Source organism: Oncorhynchus clarkii, chromosome 7 (assembly GCF_045791955.1).
Source record: "Oncorhynchus clarkii lewisi isolate Uvic-CL-2024 chromosome 7, UVic_Ocla_1.0, whole genome shotgun sequence".
Lineage (NCBI taxonomy): Eukaryota > Metazoa > Chordata > Actinopteri > Salmoniformes > Salmonidae > Oncorhynchus > Oncorhynchus clarkii.
Window position 1 is genome coordinate 82903870 of NC_092153.1, and position 27260 is coordinate 82931129.

The following is a 27260-nucleotide window of genomic DNA, read 5'->3' on the forward strand; positions in this document are numbered from 1 at the left end:
GTTTTGGTCACTTTTGAATGCTGGCGGTGCTTTCACTCTAGTGGTAGCATGAGACGGAGTCTACAACCCACACAAGTGGCTCAGGTAGTGCAGCTCATCCAGGATGGCACATCAATGCGAGATGTGGCAAGAAGGTTTGCTGTGTGTCAGCATAGTGTCCAGAGCATGGAGGCGCTACCAGGAGACAGGCCAGTACATCAGGAGACGTGGAGGAGGCTGTAGGAGGGCAACAGCCCAGCAGCAGGACCGCTACCTCCGCCTTTGTGCAAGGAGGAGCAGGAGGAGCACTGCCAGAGCCCTGCAAAATGACCTCCAGCAGGCCACAAATGTGCATGTGTCTGCTCAAACGGTCAGAAACAGACTCCATGAGGGTGGTATGAGGGCCCGACGTCCACAGGTGGTGGTTGTGCTTACAGCCCAACACCGTGCAGGACGTTTGGCATTTGCCAGAGAACACCAAGATTGGCAAATTCGCCACTGGCGCCCTGTGCTCTTCACCGATGAAAGCAGGTTCACACTGAGCGCATGTGACAGACGTGACAGTCTGGAGGCGCCGTGGAGAATGTTCTGCTGCCTGCAACATCCTCCAGCATGACCGGTTTGGCGGTGGGTCAGTCATGGTGTGGGGTGGCATTTCTTTGGGGGGCCGCACAGCCCTCCATGTGCTCGCCAGAGGTAGCCTGACTACCATTAGTTACCGAGATGAGATCATCCTCAGACCCCTTGTGAGACTATATGCTGGTGCGGTTGGCCCTGGGTTCCTCCTATTGCAAGACAATGCTAGACCTCATGTGGCTGGAGTGTGTCAGCAGTTCCTGCAAGAGGAAGGCATTGATGCTATGGACTGGCCCGCCCGTTCCCCAGACCTGAATCCAATTGAGCACATCTGGGACATCATGTCTCGCTCCATCCACCAACGCCACGTGGCACCACAGACTGTCCAGGAGTTGGCGGATGCTTTAGTCCAGGTCTGGGAGGAGATCCCTCAGGAGACCATCCGCCACCTCATCAGGAGCATGCCCAGGCGTTGTAGGGAGGTCATACAGGCACGTGGAGACCACACACACACTACTGAGCCTCATTTTGACTTGTTTTAAGGACATTACATCAAAGTTGGATCAGCCTGTAGTGTGGTTTTCCACTTTAATTTTGAGTGTGTCTCCAAATCCAGACCTCCATGGGTTGATAAATTTGATTTCCATTGATAATTTTTGTGTGATTTTGTTGTCAGCACATTCAACTATGTAAAGAAACAAGTATTTAATAAGAATATTTCATTCATTCAGATCTAGGATGTGTTATTTTAGTGTTCCCTTTATTTTTTTTGAGCAGTGTATATATATTTTTTAACTTTATATATATAATATTTCCTGTTCAAATTTCTAAAAGTTTATTGTTGTTACATTTGTTAATCAACTTTGTTTATTATTTTTACACTTGCTTTGGCAATATAAAACATATGTTTCCCAATAAAGCCACTTTGAATTTAATGGAAAGAAGAGAGAGGAAGAGAAGAGAAGGAAGAGAAGAGAGAGAGAGGAAGATGAGACAGAGAGAGGAAGAGAGAGAGAAAGAGAGAGAGGAAGAGAGAGAGGAAGAGAGAGAGAAAGAGAGAGAGGAAGAGAGAGAGGAAGAGAGAGAGAAAGAGAAGGGCGTGGGTTCTCTATTTCACCCTCAGGCTTACTGTACCCCTCTGCAGCCAATCAAAGCGCTCAACACTAGAGACCACAAAGCCTGATGGGAAAGAGATGGATTGTGTTGGCTCTTAACCAATGACACACACACACACACACACGTCGGCAGCCATGATTCACATCGACACCATTATCCCAGAAACCCTAGATCCACACCGATTCGCATACCGCCTTAACAGATCTACAGATGATGCCATCTCTATTGCACTCCACACTGCCCTTTCCCACCTGGACAAAAGGAACACCTACGTGAGAATGCTGTTCATTGACTACAGCTCAGAGTTCAACACCATAGTGCCCTCAAAGTTCATCACTAAGCTAAGGATCCTGGGACTAAACACCTCCCTCTGCAACTGGATCCTGGACATCCTGGATCCCTCAGGGGTGCGTGCTCAGTCCCCTCCTGTACTCCCTCTTCACTCATGCCTGCACGGCCAGGTACGACTCCAACACGACTCCAACACCATCATTAAGTTTTCAGACGACACAACAGTGGTAGGCCTGATCACCGACAACAACGAGACAGCCTATAGGGAGGAGGTCAGAGACCTGACCGTGTGGTGCCAGGACAGACAACAACCTCTCCCTCAATGTGATCAAGACTAAGGAGATGATTGTGGACTTCGGGAAAAGGAGGACAGAACACGCCCCCATTCTCATCAACGGGGCTGTAGTGGAGCAGGTTGAGAGCTTCAAGTTCCTTGGTGTCCACATCACCAACAAACTATCATGGTCCAAACACACCAAGACAGTCGTGAAGAGGGCACAACAAGGCCTATTCCCCTCAGGAGATTGAAAAGATTTGGCATGGGTCCCCTGATCCTTACTGGTTGCATCACTGCCTGGTATGGCAACTGCTCGTCCTCCGACCACAAGGCACTATAGAGGGTAGTGCTTACGGCCCAGTACATCACCAGGGCCAAGCTTCCTGCCATCCAGGACCTCTATACCAGGCGGTGTCAGAGGAAGGCCCAAAGAAATGGTCAAAGACTTCAGTCAGCCCAGTCATAGACTGATCTCTCTGCTACCGCACGGTACCCTAGCACCATTAAGGACCCTGTGACTAAACACCTCCATCAGTCAGCCAAGTCATAGACAGACTGTTGTCTCTGCTACCGCATGGTAAGCATTACCGGAGCGCCAAGTCTAGGTCCAAAAGGCTCCTCAACAGCTTCTAACCACAAGCCATAAGACTGCTGAACAATTAATCAAATGGCCACCCGGGCTATTTACATTGACCTCCCATTTGTTTTGTACACTGCTGCTACTAACCTGTACCCCCACCTACATGTGCATATTACCTCAACTAACCTGTACCCCCACCTCCATATTACCTCATCTAACCTGTACCCCCACCTCCATATTACCTCAACTAACCTGTAACCCAGCACACTGACTCGGTACCCCCTGTATATAGCCTCCACATTGACTCTGTACCGTAACACCCTGTATATAACCTCCACATTGACTCTGTACCAGTACCCCCTGTATATAGCCTCGACATTGACTCTGTACCGTAACACCCTGTATATAGCCTCCACATTGACTCTGTACCGTAACACCCTGTATATAGCCTCCACATTGACTCTGTACTGGTACCCCCTGTATATAGCCTCCACATTGACTCTGTACCGTAACACCCTGTATATAGCCTCCACATTGACTCTGTACTGGTACCCCCTGTATATAGCCTCCACATTGACTCTGTACCGGTACCCCCTGTATATAGTCTCCACATTGACTCTGTACCAGTACCCCCTGTATATAGCCTCCACATTGACTCTGTACCGTAACACCCTGTATATAACCTCCACATTGACTCTGTACTGGTACCCCCTGTATATAGTCTCCACATTGACTCTGTACCAGTACCCCCTGTATATAGCCTCCACATTGACTCTGTACCGGTACCCCCTGTATATAGCCTCCACATTGACTCTGTACCGTAACACCCTGTATATAGTCTCCACATCGACTCTGTACCGTAACACCCTGTATATAGCCTTCACATTGACTCTGTACTGGTACCCCCTGTATACAGCCTCCACATTGACTCTGTACCGTAATACCCTGTATATAGTCTCCACATTGACTCTGTACTGTAACACCCTGTATATAGCCTCCACATTGACTCTGTACCGGTACCCCCTGTATATAGTCTCCACATTGACTCTGTACCAGTACCCCCTGTACATAGCCTCCACATTGACTCTGTACCGTAACACCCTGTATATAACCTCCACATTGACTCTGTACTGGTACCCCCTGTATATAACCTCCACATTGACTCTGTACTGGTACCCCCCTGTATATAGCCTCCACATTGACTCTGTACCAGTACCCCCTGTATATAGCCTCCACATTGACTCTGTACCGTAACACCCTGTATATAGCCTCCACATTGACTCTGTACCGGTACCCCTTGTATATAGCCTCCACATTGACTCTGTACCGGTACCCACTGTATATAGCCTCCACATTGACTCTGTACCAGTACCCCCTGCATATAGCCTCCACATTGACTCTGTACCGTAATACCCTGTATATAGTCTCCACATTGACTCTGTACTGTAACACCCTGTATATAGCCTCCACATTGACTCTGTACCGGTACCCCCTGTATATAGTCTCCACATTGACTCTGTACCAGTACCCCCTGTACATAGCCTCCACATTGACTCTGTACCGTAACACCCTGTATATAACCTCCACATTGACTCTGTACTGGTACCCCCTGTATATAACCTCCACATTGACTCTGTACTGGTACCCCCCTGTATATAGCCTCCACATTGACTCTGTACCAGTACCCCCTGTATATAGCCTCCACATTGACTCTGTACCGTAACACCCTGTATATAGCCTCCACATTGACTCTGTACCGGTACCCCTTGTATATAGCCTCCACATTGACTCTGTACCGGTACCCACTGTATATAGCCTCCACATTGACTCTGTACCAGTACCCCCTGCATATAGCCTCCACATTGACTCTGTACCGGTAACCCCTGTATATAGCCTCCACACTGACTCTGTACCGGTAACCCCTGTATATAGCCTCCACACTGACTCTGTACCGTAATACCCTGTATATAGCCTCCACATCGACTCTGTACCGGTACCCCCTGTATATAGCCTCCACATTGACTCTGTACCGTAATACCCTGTATATAGCCTCCACATTGACTCTGTACCGTAATACCCTGTATATAGCCTCCACATTGACTCTGTACCGTAATACCCTGTATATAGCCTCCACATTGACTCTGTACCGGTACCCCCTGTATACAGCCTCCACATTGACTCTGTACCGTAATACCCTGTATATAGTCTCCACACTGTATATAGCCTCGGTATTGTTATTTTATAGTGTTACTTTCTATTTTTTACTTTAATTTAGTCAATAGTTTCTTAACTCTATTTCTTGAACGGCATTGTGGGTTAAAGGGTTTGTAAAGTCTAAGTCTGTGAGGTCTACTACACCTGTTGTATTCAGCATTTCACTGTAAGGTCTACTACACCTGTTGTATTCAGCATTTCACTGTAAGGTCTACTACACCTGTTGTATTCAGCATTTCACTGTGAGGTCTACTACACCTGTTGTATTCAGCATTTCACTGTGAGGTCTACTACACCTGTTGTATTCAGCATTTCACTGTAAGGTCTACTACACCTGTTGTATTCAGCATTTCACTGTGAGGTCTACTACACCTGTTGTATTCAGCATTTCACTGTAAGGTCTACTACACCTGTTGTATTCAGCATTTCACTGTAAGGTCTACTACACCTGTTGTATTCAGCATTTCACTGTAAGGTCTACTACACCTGTTGTATTCAGCATTTCACTGTGAGGTCTACTACACCTGTTGTATTCAGCATTTCACTGTGAGGTCTACTATACCTGTTGTATTCAGCATTTCACTGTAAGGTCTACCTACACCTGTTGTATTCAGCATTTCACTGTGAGGTCTACTACACCTGTTGTATTCAGCATTTCACTGTGAGGTCTACTACACCTGTTGTATTCAGAATTTCACTGTGTGGTCTACTACACCTGTTGTATTCAGCATTTCACTGTGAGGTCTACGACACCTGTTGTATTCAGCATTTCACTGTGAGGTCTACTACACCTGTTGTATTCAGCATTTCACTGTGAGGTCTACTACACCTGTTGTATTCAGCATTTCACTGTAAGGTCTACTACACCTGTTGTATTCAGCATTTCACTGTGAGGTCTACTACACCTGTTGTATTCAGCATTTCACTGTGAGGTCTACTACACCTGTTGTATTCAGCATTTCACTGTGAGGTCTACTACACCTGTTGTATTCAGCATTTCACTGTGAGGTCTACTACACCTGTTGTATTCAGCATTTCACTGTGAGGTCTACTACACCTGTTGTATTCAGCATTTCACTGTCAGGTCTACTACACCTGTTGTATTCAGCATTTCACTGTCAGGTCTACTACACCTGTTGTATTCAGCATTTCACTGTGAGGTCTACTACACCTGTTGTATTCAGCATTTCACTGTGAGGTCTAATACACCTGTTGTATTCAGCATTTCACTGTCAGGTCTACTACACCTGTTGTATTCAGCATTTCACTGTGTGGTCTACTACACCTGTTGTATTCAGCATTTCACTGTGACGTCTACCTACACCTGTTGTATTCAGCATTTCACTGTAAGGTCTACTACACCTGTTGTATTCAGCATTTCACTGTGAGGTCTACTACACCTGTTGTATTCAGCATTTCACTGTGAGGTCTACTACACCTGTTGTAATTCAGCATTTCACTGTGAGGTCTACTACACCTGTTGTATTCAGCATTTCACTGTAAGGTCTACTACACCTGTTGTATTCAGCATTTCACTGTAAGGTCTACTACACTTGTTGTATTCAGCATTTCACTGTAAGGTCTACTACACCTGTTGTATTCAGCATTTCACTGTAAGGTCTACTACACCTGTTGTATTCAGCATTTCACTGTAAGGTCTACTACACCTGTTGTATTCAGCATTTCACTGTAAGGTCTACTACACCTGTTGTATTCAGCATTTCACTGTAAGGTCTACTACACCTGTTGTATTCAGCATTTCACTGTGAGGTCTACTACACCTGTTGTATTCAGCATTTCACTGTAAGGTCTACTACACCTGTTGTATTCAGCATTTCACTGTAAGGTCTACTACACCTGTTGTATTCAGCATTTCACTGTAAGGTCTACTACACCTGTTGTATTCAGCATTTCACTGTGAGGTCTACTACACCTGTTGTATTCAGCATTTCACTGTAAGGTCTACTACACCTGTTGTATTCAGCATTTCACTGTGAGGTCTACTACACCTGTTGTATTCAGCATTTCACTGTGAGGTCTACTACACCTGTTGTATTCAGCATTTCACTGTGAGGTCTACTACACCTGTTGTATTCAGCATTTCACTGTGAGGTCTACTACACCTGTTGTATTCAGCATTTCACTGTGAGGTCTACTACACCTGTTGTATTCAGCATTTCACTGTAAGGTCTACTACACCTGTGGTATTCAGCATTTCACTGTGAGGTCTACTACACCTGTTGTATTCAGCATTTCACTGTAAGGTCTACTACACCTGTTGTATTCAGCATTTCACTGTGAGGTCTACTACACCTGTTGTATTCAGCATTTCACTGTAAGGTCTACTACACCTGTTGTATTCAGCATTTCACTGTGAGGTCTACTACACCTGTTGTATTCAGCATTTCACTGTAAGGTCTACTACACCTGTGGTATTCAGCACTTCACTGTAAGGTCTACTACACCTGTTGTATTCAGCATTTCACTGTAAGGTCTACTACACCTGTTGTATTCAGCATTTCACTGTGAGGTCTACTACACCTGTTGTATTCAGCATTTCACTGTGAGGTCTACTACACCTGTTGTATTCAGCATTTCACTGTAAGGTCTACTACACCTCAAATCAAATCCAAATCAAATCAAATTTTATTTGTCACATACACATGGTTAGCAGATGTTAATGCGAGTGTAGCGAAATGCTTGTGCTTCTAGTTCCGACAATGCAGTAATAACAAGTAATCTAACTAACAATTCCAAAACTACTGTCTTGTACACAGTGTAAGGGGATAAAGAATATGTACATAAGGATATATGAATGAGTGATGGTACAGAGCAGCATAGGCAAGATACAGTAGATGGTATCGGGTACAGTATGTACAAATGAGATGAGTATGTAAACAAAGTGGCATAGTATAGTATAAAGTGGCTAGTGATACATGTATTACATAAGGATACCGTCGATGATATAGAGTACAGTATATACGTATGCATATGAGATGAATAATGTAGGGTAAGTAACATTTATATAAGGTAGCATTGTTTAAAGTGGCTAGTGATATATTTACATCATTTCCCATCAATTCCCATTATTAAAGTGGCTGGAGTTGAGTCAGTGTCAGTGTGTTGGCAGCAGCCACTCAGTGTTAGTGGTGGCTGTTTAACAGTCTGATGGCCTTGAGATAGAAGCTGTTTTTCAGTCTCTCGGTCCCAGCTTTGATGCACCTGTACTGACCTCGCCTTCTGGATGATAGCGGGGTGAACAGGCAGTGGCTCGGGTGGTTGATGTCCTTGATGATCTTTATGGCCTTCCTGTGACATCGGGTGGTGTAGGTGTCCTGGAGGGCAGGTAGTTTGCCCCCGGTGATGCGTTGTGCAGACCTCACTACCCTCTGGAGAGCCTTACGGTTGAGGGCGGTGCAGTTGCCATACCAGGCGGTGATACAGCCCGCCAGGATGCTCTCGATTGTGCATCTGTAGAAGTTTGTGAGTGCTTTTGGTGACAAGCCGAATTTCTTCAGCCTCCTGAGGTTGAAGAGGCGCTGCTGCGCCTTCTTCACGATGCTGTCTGTGTGAGTGGACCAATTCAGTTTGTCTGTGATGTGTATGCCGAGGAACTTAAAACTTGCTACCCTCTCCACTACTGTTCCATCGATGTGGATAGGGGGGTGTTCCCTCTGCTGTTTCCTGAAGTCCACAATCATCTCCTTAGTTTTGTTGACGTTGAGTGTGAGGTTGTTTTCCTGACACCACACTCCGAGGGCCCTCACCTCCTCCCTGTAGGCCGTCTCATCGTTGTTGGTAATCAAGCCTACCACTGTTGTGTCGTCCGCAAACTTGATGATTGAGTTGGAGGCGTGCGTGGCCACGCAGTCGTGGGTGAACAGGGAGTACAGGAGAGGGCTCAGAACGCAACCTTGTGGGGCCCCAGTGTTGAGGATCAGCGGGGAGGAGATGTTGTTGCCTACCCTCACCACCTGGGGGCGGCCCGTCAGGAAGTCCAGTACCCAGTTGCACAGGGCGGGGTCGAGACCCAGGGTCTCGAGCTTGATGACGAGCTTGGAGGGTACTATGGTGTTGAATGCCGAGCTGTAGTCGATGAACAGCATTCTCACATAGGTATTCCTCTTGTCCAGATGGGTTAGGGCAGTGTGCAGTGTGGTTGAGATTGCATCGTCTGTGGACCTATTTGGGCGGTAAGCAAATTGGAGTGGGTCTAGGGTGTCAGGTAGGGTGGAGGTGATATGGTCCTTGACTAGTCTCTCAAAGCACTTCATGATGACGGATGTGAGTGCTACGGGGCGGTAGTCATTTAGCTCAGTTACCTTAGCTTTCTTGGGAACAGGAACAATGGTGGCCCTCTTGAAGCATGTGGGAACAGCAGACTGGTATAGGGATTGATTGAATATGTCCGTAAACACACCGGCCAGCTGGTCTGCGCATGCTCTGAGGGCGCGGCTGGGGATGCCATCTGGGCCTGCACCTGTTGTATTCAGCATTTCACTGTGAGGTCTACTACACCTGTTGTATTCAGCATTTCACTGTAAGGTCTACTACACCTGTTGTATTCAGCATTTCACTGTAAGGTCTACTACACCTGTTGTATTCAGCATTTCACTGTAAGGTCTACTACACCTGTTGTATTCAGCATTTCACTGTGAGGTCTACTACACCTGTTGTATTCAGCATTTCACTGTGAGGTCTACTACACCTGTTGTATTCAGCATTTCACTGTGAGGTCTACTACACCTGTTGTATTCAGCATTTCACTGTAAGGTCTACTACACCTGTTGTATTCAGCATTTCACTGTGAGGTCTACTACACCTGTTGTATTCAGCATTTCACTGTGAGGTCTACTACACCTGTTGTATTCAGCATTTCACTGTGAGGTCTACTACACCTGTTGTATTCAGCATTTCACTGTAAGGTCTACTACACCTGTTGTATTCAGCATTTCACTGTAAGGTCTACTACACCTGTTGTATTCAGCATTTCACTGTAAGGTCTACTACACCTGTTGTATTCAGCATTTCACTGTAAGGTCTACTACACCTGTTGTATTCAGCATTTCACTGTAAGGTCTACTACACCTGTTGTATTCAGCATTTCACTGTAAGGTCTACTACACCTGTTGTATTCAGCATTTCACTGTAAGGTCTACTACACCTGTTGTATTCAGCATTTCACTGTAAGGTCTACTACACCTGTTGTATTCAGCATTTCACTGTAAGGTCTACTACACCTGTTGTATTCAGCATTCCACTGTGAGGTCTACTACACCTGTTGTATTCAGCATTTCACTGTGAGGTCTACTACACCTGTTGTATTCAGCATTTCACTGTAAGGTCTACTACACCTGTTGTATTCAGCATTTCACTGTAAGGTCTACTACACCTGTTGTATTCAGCATTTCACTGTAAGGTCTACTACACCTGTTGTATTCAGCATTTCACTGTGAGGTCTACTATACCTGTTGTATTCAGCATTTCACTGTGAGGTCTACTAAACCTGTTGTATTCAGCATTTCACTGTAAGGTCTACTACACCTGTTGTATTCAGCATTTCACTGTAAGGTCTACTACACCTGTTGTATTCAGCATTTCACTGTAAGGTCTACTACACCTGTTGTATTCAGCATTTCACTGTAAGGTCTACTACACCTGTTGTATTCAGCATTTCACTGTGAGGTCTACTACACCTGTTGTATTCAGTATTTCACTGTAAGGTCTACTACACCTGTTGTATTCAGCATTTCACTGTGAGGTCTACTATACCTGTTGTATTCAGCATTTCACTGTAAAACTTGAAAACAGTCAAACGTTGCGGCCAAGAGGACTGCCTCTAACATTAGCTATGCCCACGATGCCAACCTGACCAACACTGCTGAACACTGCAGACAGACACACAGGTTTATGGGATGTGAACACTTTCAACACCCATAGGTCTCCAGGGTAATAACACTTCAGCCTGTGTGGTGTGTGTGTGTGTGGTGTGTGTGTTAACTACTACCAGATGACAGTGACATCAACAACACACTTCATTCTGATACACTCCATGTGGTTCTCTTTACAATCAACTGGACCTTCACCACTATATCAATGAGGTGTGTGTGTGTGTGTGTGGTGTGTGGTGTGTGGTGTGTGTGTGTGTGTGTGTGTGTGTGTGTGGTGTCTCTATAAGAACAGTACTTACGATTTGTGAGCAGGCAGTGCATTTGTCGAACGCCAGACTGGCCGGTAGAACGTTGTCAAATCTGGACAGAAACCCTCTGATCTGAGAAAGATAAGAAAAGTATCACGTACTTTCCACAACTCTAGTTAAAAACAGAGATTTACTGATGTAATACATACTGTCTATGAGGTGAACCGTCTATGAGGTGAACCGTCTATGAGGTGAACCGTCTATGAGGTGAACCGTCTATGAGGTGAACCGTCTGAGGTGAACCGTCTATGAGGTGAACCGTCTATGAGGTGAACCGTCTATGAGGTGAACCGTCTGAGGTGAACCGTCTGAGGTGAACCGTCTATGAGGTGAACCGTCTATGAGGTGAATGAGGTGAACCGTCTATGAGGTGAACCGTCTATGAGGTGAACCGTCTATGAGGTGAACCGTCTATGAGGTGAACCGTCTGAGGTGAACCGTCTGAGGTGAACCGTCTGAGGTGAACTGTCTATGAGGTGAACCGTCTATGAGGTGAACCGTCTATGAGGTGAACCGTCTATGAGGTGAACCGTCTGAGGTGAACCGTCTATGAGGTGAACCGTCTATGAGGTGAACCGTCTATGAGGTGAACCGTCTATGAGGTGAACCGTCTGAGGTGAACCGTCTATGAGGTGAACCGTCTGAGGTGAACCGTCTATGAGGTGAACCGTCTATGAGGTGAACCGTCTGAGGTGAACCGTCTATGAGGTGAACCGTCTATGAGGTGAACCGTCTATGAGGTGAACCGTCTATGAGGTGAACCGTCTATGAGGTGAACCGTCTATGAGGTGAACCGTCTGAGGTGAACCGTCTATGAGGTGAACCGTCTATGAGGTGAACCGTCTATGAGGTGAACCGTCTATGAGGTGAACCGTCTATGAGGTGAACCGTCTATGAGGTGAACCGTCTGAGGTGAACCGTCTGAGGTGAACCGTCTGAGGTGAACCGTCTATGAGGTGAACCGTCTATGAGGTGAACCGTCTATGAGGTGAACCGTCTATGAGGTGAACCGTCTATGAGGTGAACCGTCTGAGGTGAACCGTCTATGAGGTGAACCGTCTATGAGGTGAACCGTCTGAGGTGAACCGTCTATGAGGTGAACCGTCTATGAGGTGAACCGTCTATGAGGTGAACCGTCTATGAGGTGAACCGTCTATGAGGTGAACCGTCTATGAGGTGAACCGTCTGAGGTGAACCGTCTATGAGGTGAACCGTCTATGAGGTGAACCGTCTATGAGGTGAACCGTCTATGAGGTGAACCGTCTATGAGGTGAACCGTCTATGAGGTGAACCGTCTATGAGGTGAACCGTCTATGAGGTGAACCGTCTATGAGGTGAACCGTCTATGAGGTGAACCGTCTATGAGGTGAACCGTCTATGAGGTGAACCGTCTATGAGGTGAACCGTCTATGAGGTGAACCGTCTATGAGGTGAACCGTCTATGAGGTGAACCGTCTATGAGGTGAACCGTCTATGAGGTGAACCGTCTATGAGGTGAACCGTCTATGAGGTGAACCGTCTATGAGGTGAACCGTCTATGAGGTGAACCGTCTATGAGGTGAACCGTCTATGAGGTGAACCGTCTATGAGGTGAACCGTCTATGAGGTGAACCGTCTGAGGTGAACCGTCTGAGGTGAACTGTCTATGAGGTGAACAGTCTATGAGGTGAACCGTCTATGAGGTGAACCGTCTATGAGGTGAACCGTCTATGAGGTGAACCGTCTATGAGGTGAACCGTCTATGAGGTGAACCGTCTATGAGGTGAACCGTCTATGAGGTGAACCGTCTATGAGGTTAACCGTCTATGAGGTGAACCGTCTATGAGGTGAACCGTCTATGAGGTGAACCGTCTATGAGGTGAACCGTCTATGAGGTGAACCGTCTATGAGGTTAACCGTCTATGAGGTGAACTGTCTATGAGGTGAACAGTCTATGAGGTGAACCGTCTATGAGGTGAACCGTCTGAGGTGAACCGTCTGAGGTGAACAGTCTATGAGGTGAACCGTCTATGAGGTGAACCGTCTATGAGGTGAACAGTCTATGAGGTGAACCGTCTATGAGGTGAACCGTCTATGAGGTGAACAGTCTATGAGGTGAACCGTCTATGAGGTGAACCGTCTATGAGGTGAACCGTCTATGAGGTGAACAGTCTATGAGGTGAACCGTGTGACAACACCGCCATCTGGTGTTTAACTGGTATTACAACACATTAATATTTTATTTATTTTCTGCTCCAATCATCATGGAAGTGGAAGTGATGGATGTGGAGAGGGAGAAAATAGAGAGAGGGAGAGAGGGCTCAGAGAGAGGGAGAGAGGGCTCAGAGAGAGAGAGAGAGAGAGAGAGAGAGAGAGAGAGAGAGAGAGAGAGAGACAGAGACAGAGACAGAGAGAGAGAGAGAGAGAGAGAGAGAGAGAGAGAGAGACAGAGAGAGATAGAGAGAGAGAGAGAGAGAGAGAGAGAGAGAGAGAGAGAGAGAGAGACAGAGAGAGACAGAGAGAGAGAGGGAGAGAGAGGGAGAGAGAGAAAGAGAGAGAGAGAAAGAGAGAGAGAGAAAGAGAGAGAAAAATACAAATACAGAGGTGGCAGAAAAGAGAGAAGGGGCTCTCTCTGGAATCGAATGAATAAGTGATGAAAGGAGACTCCATCATGGACTCTTCTCAGTAATGTAATAAGTATTGTCCATCATGGACTCTTCTCAGTAATGTAATAAGTATTGTCCTTCATGGACTCTTCTCAGTAATGTAATAAGTATTGTCCATCATGGACTCTTCTCAGTAATGTAATAAGTATTGTCCATCATGGACTCTTCTCAGTAATGTAATAAGTATTGTCCATCATGGACTCTTCTCAGTAATGTAATAAGTATTGTCCATCATGGACTCTTCTCAGTAATGTAATAAGTATTGTCCATCATGGACTCTTCTCAGTAATGTAATAAGTATTGTCCATCATGGACTCTTCTCAGTAATGTAATAAGTATTGTCCATCATGGACTCTTCTCAGTAATGTAATAAGTATTGTCCATCATGGACTCTTCTCAGTAATGTAACAAGTATTGTCCATCATGGACTCTTCTCAGTAATGTAATAAGTATTGTCCATCATGGACTCTTCTCAGTAATGTAATAAGTATTGTCCATCAAGGTAACTTTAAAACAGTTACAGAGTTTAATGGCTGTGACAGGAGAAAACTGAGGATGGATCAACAACATTGTAGTTACTCCACAATACGAACATAATTGACAGAGTGGAAAGAAGGAAGCCTGTACAGAATACAAATATTTCAAAACATGCATCCTGTTTGTAAAAAGGCACTAAAGTAATACTGCAAAAAAAATATGTGGCTATGCAATTCTCTTTTTGTATTCGATTTGCCCCAAACAGGACAACACATCACGGAGCACCACTCTCCATATATTCAGGAATAGTGGTGGCTGCGTCATGTTATGAGTATGCTTGTCATCGTTAAGGACTTTTTTTCCCCTAGAGGAAAACTTGGTCTGCTTTCCACCAGACACAGGGAGATGGATTCACTTTTCAGCAGGACAGTAAACTAAAACACAAGGTCAAATCTACACTGGAGTTTCTTACCAAGAAGACGATGAATGTTGCCGAGTGGCCGAGTTACAGTTTTGACTTAAATCTTCTTGAAAATCTACTGCAAAGACCTGAAAATGGTTGTCTAGCAATGATCAACAACCAACTTGACAGAGCTTGAAGAATTTAGAAAATAATAAAAAATGGGCAAATGTTGTACTATCCAGATGTGGAAAACTCTTAGAGACTTACCCAGAAACCCTCACAGCTGTATTCGCTCTGAGACTTACCCAGAAACCCTCACAGCTGTATTCGCTCTGAGACTTACCCAGAAACCATCACAGCTGTAATCACTCTGAGACTTACCCAGAAACCATCACAGCTGTAATCGCTCTTAGAGACTTACCCAGAAACCATCACAGCTGTAATCACTCTGAGAATTACCCAGAAACCATCACAGCTGTAATCGCTCTTAGAGACTTACCCAGAAACCATCACAGCTGTAATCACTCTGAGAATTACCCAGAAACCCTCACAGCTGTAATCACTCTTAGAGACTTACCCAGAAACCCTCACAGCTGTAATCACTCTGAGACTTACCCAGAAACCCTCACAGCTGTAATCACTCTTAGAGACTTACCCAGAAACCCTCACAGCTGTAATCACTCTTAGAGACTTACCCAGAAACCCTCACAGCTGTAATCACTCTTAGAGACTTACCCAGAAACCATCACAGCTGTAATCGCTCTTAGAGACTTACTCAGAAACCCTCACAGCTGTAATCACTCTTAGAGACTTACCCAGAAACCCTCACAGCTGTAATCGCTTCCAAAGAGCTTTTACAAAGTATTAACTAAAGGGGTGTGAATATGTATGTAAATTAGATATTTTTTGCCAACATTTAAATACAAATATTTTCACTATGGGGTAAATGAGTGAGAAAAAAAATCAACAGCGGGGGTTTGAATCTCTCTGAAGAATCTGTATATCATACCATCTCTGTTTGTGCCATTTAGCACACAGCACCACGGTGGGGTTGATCATTTGGTGTCAATTCATTTTGTGGACTTGGAGCCAGGAGAGTGGTGGACACGTGTAGCTCTCCAGACAACCACAGGAGAGTGGTGGAGACGTGTAGTTCTCCAGACAACCACAGGAGAGTGGTGGAGACGTGTAGTTCTCCAGACAACCACAGGAGAGTGGTGGAGACGTGTAGTTCTCCAGACAACCACAGGAGAGTGGTGGAGACGTGTAGTTCTCCAGACAACCACAGGAGAGTGGTGGACACGTGTAGTTCTCCAGACAACCACAGGAGAGTGGTGGACACGTGTAGTTCTCCAGACAACCACAGGAGAGTGGTGGAGACGTGTAGCTCTCCAGACAACCACAGGAGAGTGGTGGACACGTGTAGTTCTCTAGACAACCACAGGAGAGTGGTGGACACATGTAGTTCTCCAGACAACCACGGGAGAGTGGTGGACACGTGTAGTTCTCTAGACAACCACAGGAGAGGGGTGGAGACGTGTAGTTCTCCAGACAACCACAGGAGAGTGGTGGAGACGTGTAGTTCTCCAGACAACCACAGGAGAGTGGTGGACACGTGTAGTTCTCCAGACAACCACGGGAGAGTGGTGGACACGTGTAGTTCTCTAGACAACCACAGGAGAGTGGTGGACACGTGTAGTTCTCTAGACAACCACAGGAGAGTGATGGAGACGTGTAGTTCTCTAGACAACCACAGGAGAGTGGTGGAGACGTGTAGTTCTCTAGACAACCACAGGAGAGTGGTGGAGACGTGTAGTTCTCCAGACAACCACAGGAGAGTGGTGGACACGTGTAGTTCTCTAGACAACCACAGGAGAGTGGTGGAGACGTGTAGTTCTCCAGACAACCACAGGAGAGTGGTGGAGACGTGTAGTTCTCCAGACAACCACAGGAGAGTGGTGGAGACGTGTAGTTCTCCAGACAACCACAGGAGAGTGGTGGAGACGTGTAGTTCTCCAGACAACCACAGGAGAGTGGTGGAGACGTGTAGTTCTCCAGACAACCACAGGAGAGTGGTGGAGACGTGTAGTTCTCCAGACAACCACAGGAGAGTGGTGGAGACGTGTAGTTCTCCAGACAACCACAGGAGAGTGGTGGACACGTGTAGTTTTCCAGACAACCACAGGAGAGTGGTGGACACGTGTAGTTCTCCAGACAACCACAGGAGAGTGGTGGAGACGTGTAGTTCTCCAGACAACCACAGGAGAGTGGTGGAGACGTGTAGTTCTCCAGACAACCACAGGAGAGTGGTGGAGACGTGTAGTTCTCCAGACAACCACAGGAGAGTGGTGGAGACGTGTAGTTCTCCAAACAACCACAGGAGAGTGGTGGACACGTGTAGTTCTCCAGACAACCACAGGAGAGTGGTGGAGACGTGTAGTTCTCCAGACAACCACAGGAGAGTGGTGGACACGTGTAGTTCTCCAGACAACCACAGGAGAGTGGTGGAGACGTGTAGTTCTCCAGACAACCACAGGAGAGTGGTGGAGACGTGTAGTTCTCCAGACAACCACAGGAGAGTGGTGGACACGTGTAGTTCTCCAGACAACCACAGGAGAGTGGTGGAGACGTGTAGTTCTCCAGACAACCACAGGAGAGTGGTGGACACGTGTAGTTCTCCAGACAACCACAGGAGAGTGGTGGAGACGTGTAGTTCTCCAGACAACCACAGGAGTGGTGGAGACGTGTAGTTCTCCAGACAACCACAGGAGAGTGGTGGACACGTGTAGTTCTCCAGACAACCACAGGAGAGCACTGTGTCCCTAACTATCTGTGTCCTAAACTCTCTTCCTCTGCAGCTCACTACCATCACAGTCAACAAACACACACTTTGTATTACTATCCTGGTGGAGACCAAAGAATTGATTCCCATTCAAAATCCTACGTTCCCTAAACCTTAATCCTAAATCTAATCCTAAAACTATACCTAGTCAGCATGTGCCTATGAACCAGAGTGATACTGTTAGCAGTGAGGCGGTGTGCCCTAGGAGGAAGTCCACTGTGTGCAGCTCACCCTGCAACAACATCAATAAGACAAGCAGACAGTCCCGCAGACAGAAGACACCAGTCCCCCTGTCCCGCAGACAGAAGACACCAGTCCCCCTGTCCCGCAGACAGAAGACACCAGTCCCCCTGTCCCACAGACAGAAGACACCAGTCCCTCTGTCCCACAGACAGAAGACACCAGTCCCTCTGTCCCACAGACAGAAGACACCAGTCCCTCTGTCCCACAGACAGAAGACACCAGTCCCTCTGTCCTGCAGGCAGAAGACACCAGTCCCTCATTTAAAGTGACAACTATGTGTTGCAGTGATGCTACTTATGACAGGAAGTGTAAGTAGGTATTTATTCAGTCCATGGCTCGGCATTAGGGAGACAAATTAGTTTCTCCGTCGCAGAATGTCTAAGAGCAGCAGTGTATCATTCTCTCCTCTCCTTTTCGCCTCTTAGACAAATTAGTCTGTCTGGCACAGGCTGTCGGAGGAGGTCTAAGAGGGGCAGCAACATATCATCACAGCCTAGTTTCCTGTTAACAGAGCCAGACTAGAGGCAGACTAGGAGGCAGCCTCTCTTGCAAGCCCTTCTCCTGGATGTTGAGCAGTGTAGTATACTGTGTGCTAGCCTAGCTTCTCCCCCTGCCTAGCTTCTCCCCCTGCCTAGCTTCTCCCCCTGCCTAGCTTCTCCCCGTGCCTAGCTTCTCCCCGTGCCTAGCTTCTCCCCGTGCCTAGTGTCTCCCCGTGCCTAGCTTCTGTAATTAGGCAAAATGGTAAAGAGGCACAGAATCCATTTTGTAAAGCTTTACATGAATCAGTCATTTCCTATAGCGCATTGAATCAGTCATTTCCTGGCACATTGCTACAATTTCCTACAGAAGCAATCTCATCCATGTAGGAGAGGAATGGGGAATTAGGGAAAGAGGGAGGAGAGTGGAAGGTGTATGTGTGTGTGTGTGTGTGTGTGTGTGGGTGGTAGTGAGTGAGTGAGAGAGCGAGCGGGATGAATAGAGGGATAGAGAGAAGGGTGTTGTTATTCCATGTGACTGACCTGATGAGGGACGAGACCCAGGGAGGTTGGAGGGAGAGGGAGGGAGAGTTGACTGACCTGATGAGGGACGAGACCCAGGGAGGTTGGAGGGAGAGGGAGGGAGAGTTGACTGACCTGATGAGGGACGAGACCCAGGGAGGTTGGAGGGAGAGGGAGGGAGAGTTGACTGACCTGATGAGGGACGAGACCCAGGGAGGTTGGAGGGAGAGGGAGGGAGAGTTGACTGACCTGATGAGGGACGAGACCCAGGGAGGTTGGAGGGAGAGGGAGGGGAGGGAGAGTTGACTGACCTGATGAGGGATGAGACCCAGGGAGGTTGGAGGGAGAGGGAGGGAGAGTTGACTGACCTGATGAGGGACGAGACCCAGGGAGGTTGAAGGGAGAGGGAGGGAGAGTTGACTGACCTGATGAGGGACGAGACCCAGGGAGGTTGGAGGGAGAGGGAGGGAGAGTTGACTGACCTGATGAGAGACGAGACCCAGGGAGGTTGGAGGGAGAGGGAGGGGAGGGAGAGTTGACTGACCTGATGAGGGACGAGACCCAGGGAGGTTGGAGGGAGAGTTGACTGACCTGATGAGGGACGAGACCCAGGGAGGTTGGAGGGAGAGGGAGGGGGGAGGGAGAGTTGACTGACCTGATGAGGGACGAGACCCAGGGAGGTTGGAGGGGAGGGAGAGTTGACTGACCTGATGAGGGACGAGACCCAGGGAGGTTGGAGGGAGAGGGAGGGAGAGTTGACTGACCTGATGAGGGACGAGACCCAGGGAGGTTGGAGGGAGAGGGGGGGAGAGTTGACTGACCTGATGAGGGACGAGACCCAGGGAGGTTGGAGGGAGAGGGAGGGAGAGTTGACTGACCTGATGAGGGACGAGATCCAGGGAGGTTGGAGGGAGAGGGAGGGGGGAGGGAGAGTTGACTGACCTGATGAGAGACGAGACCCAGGGAGGTTGGAGGGAGAGGGAGGGGAGGGAGAGTTGACTGACCTGATGAGGGACGAGACCCAGGGAGGTTGGAGGGAGAGTTGACTGACCTGATGAGGGACGAGACCCAGGGAGGTTGGAGGGAGAGGGAGGGAGAGTTGACTGACCTGATGAGGGACGAGACCCAGGGAGGTTGGAGGGAGAGGGAGGGGAGGGAGAGTTGACTGACCTGATGAGGGATGAGACCCAGGGAGGTTGGAGGGAGAGGGAGGGAGAGTTGACTGACCTGATGAGGGACGAGACCCAGGGAGGTTGGAGGGAGAGGGAGGGAGAGTTGACTGACCTGATGAGGGACGAGACCCAGGGAGGTTGGAGGGAGAGGGAGGGAGAGTTGACTGACCTGATGAGGGACGAGATCCAGGGAGGTTGGAAGGAGAGGGAGGGGGGGAGGGAGAGTTGACTGACCTGATGAGAGACGAGACCCAGGGAGGTTGGAGGGAGAGGGAGGGGAGGGAGAGTTGACTGACCTGATGAGGGACGAGACCCAGGGAGGTTGGAGGGAGAGGGAGGGAGAGTTGACTGACCTGATGAGGGACGAGACCCAGGGAGGTTGGAGGGAGAGGGGGGGAGGGAGGGAGAGTTGACTGACCTGATGAGAGACAAGACCCAGGGAGGTTGGAGGGAGAGGGAGGGGAGGGAGAGTTGACTGACCTGATGAGGGACGAGACCCAGGGAGGTTGGAGGGAGAGTTGACTGACCTGATGAGTGACGAGACCCAGGGAGGTTGGAGGGAGAGGGAGGGAGAGTTGACTGACCTGATGAGGGACGAGACCCAGGGAGGTTGGAGGGAGAGGGAGGGAGAGTTGACTGACCTGATGAGGGACGAGACCCAGGGAGGTTGGAGGGAGAGGGAGGGAGAGTTGACTGACCTGATGAGAGACGAGACCCAGGGAGGTTGGAGGGGGAGGGAGGGAGAGTTGACTGACCTGATGAGGGACGAGACCCAGGGAGGTTGGAGGGAGTGGGAGGGGAGGGAGAGTTGACTGACCTGATGAGAGACGAGACCCAGGGAGGTTGGAGGGAGAGGGAGGGAGAGTTGACTGACCTGATGAGGGACGAGACCCAGGGAGGTTGGAGGGAGAGGGAGGGAGAGTTGACTGACCTGATGAGGGACGAGACCCAGGGAGGTTGGAGGGAGTGGGTGGGGAGGGAGAGTTGACTGACCTGATGAGGGATGAGACCCAGGGAGGTTGGAGGGAGAGGGAGGGAGAGTTGACTGACCTGATGAGGGACGAGACCCAGGGAGGTTGAAGGGAGAGGGAGGGAGAGTTGACTGACCTGATGAGGGACGAGACCCAGGGAGGTTGGAGGGAGAGGGAGGGAGAGTTGACTGACCTGATGAGAGACGAGACCCAGGGAGGTTGGAGGGAGAGGGAGGGGAGGGAGAGTTGACTGACCTGATGAGGGACGAGACCCAGGGAGGTTGGAGGGAGAGTTGACTGACCTGATGAGGGACGAGACCCAGGGAGGTTGGAGGGAGAGGGAGGGGGGAGGGAGAGTTGACTGACCTGATGAGGGACGAGACCCAGGGAGGTTGGAGGGGAGGGAGAGTTGACTGACCTGATGAGGGACGAGACCCAGGGAGGTTGGAGGGAGAGGGAGGGAGAGTTGACTGACCTGATGAGGGACGAGACCCAGGGAGGTTGGAGGGAGAGGGGGGGAGAGTTGACTGACCTGATGAGGGACGAGACCCAGGGAGGTTGGAGGGAGAGGGAGGGAGAGTTGACTGACCTGATGAGGGACGAGATCCAGGGAGGTTGGAGGGAGAGGGAGGGGGGAGGGAGAGTTGACTGACCTGATGAGAGACGAGACCCAGGGAGGTTGGAGGGAGAGGGAGGGGAGGGAGAGTTGACTGACCTGATGAGGGACGAGACCCAGGGAGGTTGGAGGGAGAGTTGACTGACCTGATGAGGGACGAGACCCAGGGAGGTTGGAGGGAGAGGGAGGGAGAGTTGACTGACCTGATGAGGGACGAGACCCAGGGAGGTTGGAGGGAGAGGGAGGGGAGGGAGAGTTGACTGACCTGATGAGGGATGAGACCCAGGGAGGTTGGAGGGAGAGGGAGGGAGAGTTGACTGACCTGATGAGGGACGAGACCCAGGGAGGTTGGAGGGAGAGGGAGGGAGAGTTGACTGACCTGATGAGGGACGAGACCCAGGGAGGTTGGAGGGAGAGGGAGGGAGAGTTGACTGACCTGATGAGGGACGAGATCCAGGGAGGTTGGAAGGAGAGGGAGGGGGGAGGGAGAGTTGACTGACCTGATGAGAGACGAGACCCAGGGAGGTTGGAGGGAGAGGGAGGGGAGGGAGAGTTGACTGACCTGATGAGGGACGAGACCCAGGGAGGTTGGAGGGAGAGGGAGGGAGAGTTGACTGACCTGATGAGGGACGAGACCCAGGGAGGTTGGAGGGAGAGGGGGGGAGGGAGGGAGAGTTGACTGACCTGATGAGAGACAAGACCCAGGGAGGTTGGAGGGAGAGGGAGGGGAGGGAGAGTTGACTGACCTGATGAGGGACGAGACCCAGGGAGGTTGGAGGGAGAGGGAGGGAGAGTTGACTGACCTGATGAGTGACGAGACCCAGGGAGGTTGGAGGGAGAGGGAGGGAGAGTTGACTGACCTGATGAGGGACGAGACCCAGGGAGGTTGGAGGGAGAGGGAGGGAGAGTTGACTGACCTGATGAGGGACGAGACCCAGGGAGGTTGGAGGGAGAGTTGACTGACCTGATGAGAGACGAGACCCAGGGAGGTTGGAGGGGGAGGGAGGGAGAGTTGACTGACCTGATGAGGGACGAGACCCAGGGAGGTTGGAGGGAGTGGGAGGGGAGGGAGAGTTGACTGACCTGATGAGAGACGAGACCCAGGGAGGTTGGAGGGAGAGGGAGGGGAGGGAGTGTTGACTGACCTGATGAGGGACGAGACCCAGGGAGGTTGGAGGGAGAGGGGGGGGGGGAATTGGGAGAGAAAGGGAGGGAAGGAGGGGAGGGGGAGCGAAAGAGGGAGGGAGAGTTGACTTACCTGATGAGGGACGAGACCCAGGGAGGTTGGAGGTTCATTCATCCTGTCATCACTACTGCTGGCCACCGCATAACCTCTGGAGGAGAGAGAAGATAGAGAGAGGGGAGAGAAGATAGAGAGAGGGGAGAGAAGATAGAGAGAGGGGAGAGAAGAGAGAGAGGGGAGAGAAGAGAGAGAGTGAGGGGTGGAGAGAGAGAGAAAGTGAGGGTGGAAAGAGATGGAGAGAGAGAGAGAGAAAGCGAGAGAAAGTGAGAGAATGGGAAGAGTGGGGGGAGAGGGAGAGAGAGAGGGTGATGGGGAGAGAGAGAGAGAGAGAGATGGAGAGAGAGAGAGAGAGAGAGAGAGATGGAGAGAGAGAGAGACACACAGACAGGGTCAGTACAGACAGAACTAAATATAGAACCATGAGCTGTCTACTTGAGTCTCTGTCACCACAGCACAGGGCTCACCTGCACACACACCAGATTCTAGCCATCAGAATGACTAGACAGGATAACATGTAGAGAAGAGGCTACTGCGGATAATGATGTTTAAAACCTGTCTGTCTGTCTGTCTGTCTAAATCTGTTTTCCCCTTTACGAGCCACTTACTCAAATGCCTCTAGTCACCCCTCCACCCCTGCCTCTAGTCACCCCTCCACCCCTGCCTCTAGTCACCCCTCCACCCCTGCCTCTAGTCACCCCTCCACCCCTGCCTCTAGTCACCCCTCCACCCCTGCCTCTAGTCACCCCCCCACCCCTGCCTCTAGTCACCCCTCCACCCCTGCCTCTAGTCACCCCTCCACCCCTGCCTCTAGTCACCCCTCCACCCCTGCCTCTAGTCACCCCTCCACCTCTAGTCACCCCTCCACCCCTGCCTCTAGTCACCCCTCCACCCCTGCCTCTAGTCACCCCTCCACCCCTGCCTCTAGTCACCGCTCCACCCCTGCCTCTAGTCACCGCTCCACCCCTGCCTCTAGTCACCCCCCACTCCTGCCTCTAGTCACCCCTCCACCCCTGCCTCTAGTCACCCCTCCCTCTAGTCACCCTACCACCCCTGCCTCTAGTCACCCCTCCACCCCTGCCTCTAGTCACCCCTCCACCCCTGCCTCTAGTCACCCCTGCCTCTAGTCACCCCTGCCTCTAGTCACCCCTCCACCCCTGCCTTTAGTCACCCCTCCACCCCTGCCCCTGATTCTATCACTATAATAGTTATAAAACATTATTTTGTGAACTCTCTGTGATTAAGTGGCTCTTAATGAATACTTTAAATGTAATTCAGTATGACCTTATTGTAGCTAATGTATTATTGATGTTTTTATATATTATATTATTATTATATATATATTATATAATTTTTATAATGAACAAAACGAGTTTGTTGCTAGTGGAACACTTGTCTGAAGTGCTGTTTTACCACATGCAGGACGCATCTGAAAGACTCAATCAACAGACTACACTGAGTCCTGTAACTATCCAGGTTGGAACAGTCTACAGTAACACTGAGTCCTGTAACTATCCAGGTTGGAACAGACTACAGTAACACTGAGTCCTGTAACTATCCAGGTTGGAACAGACTACAGTAACACTGGAACAGTCTACAGTAACACTGGGACAGACTACAGTAACACTGGGACAGACTACAGTAACACTGGGATAGACTACAGTAACACTGGGACAGACTACAGTAACACTGAGTCCTGTAACTATCCAGGTTGGAACAGACTACAGTAACACTGAGTCCTGTAACTATCCAGGTTGGAACAGTCTACAGTAACACTGAGTCCTGTAACTATCCAGGTTGGAACAGTCTACAGTAACACTGAGCCCTGTAACTATCCAGGTTGGAACAGACTACAGTAACACTGGAACAGACTACAGTAACACTGGGACAGACTACAGTAACACTGGGACAGACTACAGTAACACTGAGTCCTGTAACTATCCAGGTTGGAACAGACTACAGTAACACTGGGACAAACTACAGTAACACTGGGACAGACTACAGTAACACTGAGTCCTGTAACTATCCAGGTTGGAACAGACTACAGTAACACTGTGACAGACTACAGTAACACCGGGACAGACTACAGTAACACTGGGATAGACTACAGTAACACTGGGATAGACTACAGTAACACTGTGACAGACTACAGTAACACTGAGTCCTGTAACTATCCAGGTTGGAACAGACTACAGTAACACTGGGACAGACTACAGTACACCCCAAACCCCTGGAAATGACCCCAAACCCCTGGAAATGACCCCAAACCCCTGGAAATGACCCCAAACCCCTGGAAATGACCCCAAACCCCTGGAAATTACCCCAACCCCTGGAAATTACCCCAACCCCTGGAAATTACCCCAACCCCTGGAAATTACCCCAACCCCTGGAAATTACCCATAGTGAAGACGTCTTTCACAACACCATCACTAACATTACTTATTGAAACGTTCAAATTATTCACCTGCCAGACCAATCAACTAGCTTGGATGACATTCAATATAAACATGACAGTCAAAATCACGTATCTGTGTAAATATATGTATATCTATAGTCCATACCCTTCAGTATGCTGTAGTATGGACACCATGAGTTCCACAGCCAGGGCTCCTGCTATCATGGCCAGGCCTGGACGACTCACTGTACACTGCTGGTCCAGGGTCCGGTCTCTGGTGGACTGATACAAACAACAACAACAACATCAACAACAACAAGAGGTCCAGGGTCTGGTGGACTGATACAAACAACAACAACAACAACAAGAGGTCCAGGGTCTGGTGGACTGATACAAACAACAACAACAACAACAAGAGGTCCAGGGTCTGGTCTCTGGTGGACTGATACAAACAACAACAACAACAACAACAACAACAACAGAGGTCCAGGGTCTGGTCTCTGGTGGACTGATACAAACAACAACAACAACAACAACAACAACAACAACAGAGGTCCAGGGTCCGGTTGAACCTTTTTTTGTCTCGTGTTAACAAAGATAATTTTTCATTTGATACAGGATAATAGATTTTTTTGAATTTGAATGTGAAAGGCTCTCTCACATCTCCGTGGGCGGCGGCAACAACAACAACAACAACATGGCGTCTTACGTCTCCGGGGGCGACAACGTCGTTACAGAAGTAGCATCCTAGGCGGTGTCCGGGGATGTTGGAGAACAGAGAGGCTGCTGGGAGCTGGGCGGGCTCGGCCGGCGTGGAGGAAGAGGATGAGGCGGAGGAGGAAGAGGAAGGGTCGGAGGAGTCTCCTGGTCCACAGGGTTTAGGTTTCTTCAGACCGTGTCTCATCACCACGAAGGTGTCAAAGCCCAGGGCAGAATTCACTACCAACTGGAGAGAGAGGGAGGGAGGGAGGGGAGAGAGGGAGGGGAGAAAGAGGGAGGGAGGGAGGGAGGGGAGAGAGGGAGGGAGAGGGGGAGGGAGGGAGGGAGGGAGGGAGGGAGGGAGGGAGGGAGGGAGGGAGGGAGGGAGGGAGGGAGGGAGGGAGGGAGGGAGGGAGGGAGGGAGGGAGGGAGGGAGGGAGGGAGGGCGCAAGAAGGAGGGAGAGAAGGAGGGAGGGAGAGATGGGAAGATAAATATAACATTAAATGACCTCTCCCCCCTCTCTCTCTCTCTCTCTCCCTCCCTCCCTCGCTCCCTCTCCCCCAAGCTAAACACATATATACTAGCAAAACAATCTCACTTTCATTATGTTGACGATTGTAAGTCACTGGGTTGAGTTCAATATGCTGTTATAGACTATTATACACCAAGCCATTAAGGATACAGACTGTGTCCCAAATGCTACCCTATTACCTACAGTATATTCCCTATACCCTATTCCGTACATAGTGCACTACTTTAGACCAGGGCCCAATTCCCTATATAGTGCACTACTTTAGACCAGGGCCCAATTCCCTATATAGTGCACTACTTTAGACCAGAGCCCTATTCCCTACATAGTGCACTACTTTAGACCAGAGCCCTATATAGTGCACTACTTTAGACCAGAGCCCTATATAGTGCACTACTTTAGACCAGAGCCCTAATATAGTGCACTACTTTAGACCAGAGCCCTATATAGTGCACTACTTTAGACCAGAGCCCATAGGTAATAGGGTATCATTTGAGATGCATCCACAGTGTTCTACAGGCTAAGATGGCCCCTGAACAGATTGTGTTGATTTCATAAAGACCATCGCAGTTCTAATGAAGAGTCCATTCCATCTGATTAGACCTGAACATGCTCTGGGTGGATCCCAAACTGCACCCTATTCCCTATGGGACTTGGTAGAAAGCAGTGCACTATAGGGAATAGCGTGCAGTTTGGAAAGCATTTCTTTTGAACACTTGTTTCAGTAGAGCCACACACTGGACGACCCCCGGCTGGACTACCCCCGGCTGGACTACCCCCGGCTGGACGACCCCCGG

At 49.2% G+C, this 27260-nt stretch overlaps 1 protein-coding gene across 2 annotated transcripts in view; it reads right to left on the reverse strand.

The window, feature by feature from the left end:
• The window catches only part of LOC139413916 (ATG7 autophagy related 7 homolog (S. cerevisiae)), a 127331-nt gene that overhangs the window by 65288 nt on the left and 34783 nt on the right, over positions 1–27260 (reverse strand). For both annotated transcript variants that reach the window (XR_011634847.1, XM_071161774.1), the window contains exons 14-17: positions 25944–26180; positions 25401–25516; positions 22858–22933; positions 11224–11304 (exon numbers count right to left, since the gene is read on the reverse strand). Coding sequence is in view for 1 of the 2 variants with exons in the window: in XM_071161774.1 (XP_071017875.1) it covers positions 11224–11304; positions 22858–22933; positions 25401–25516; positions 25944–26180 (510 nt within the window). In the remaining variant the exon portion in view is untranslated. The remainder of the gene's footprint in view (positions 1–11223; positions 11305–22857; positions 22934–25400; positions 25517–25943; positions 26181–27260) is intronic.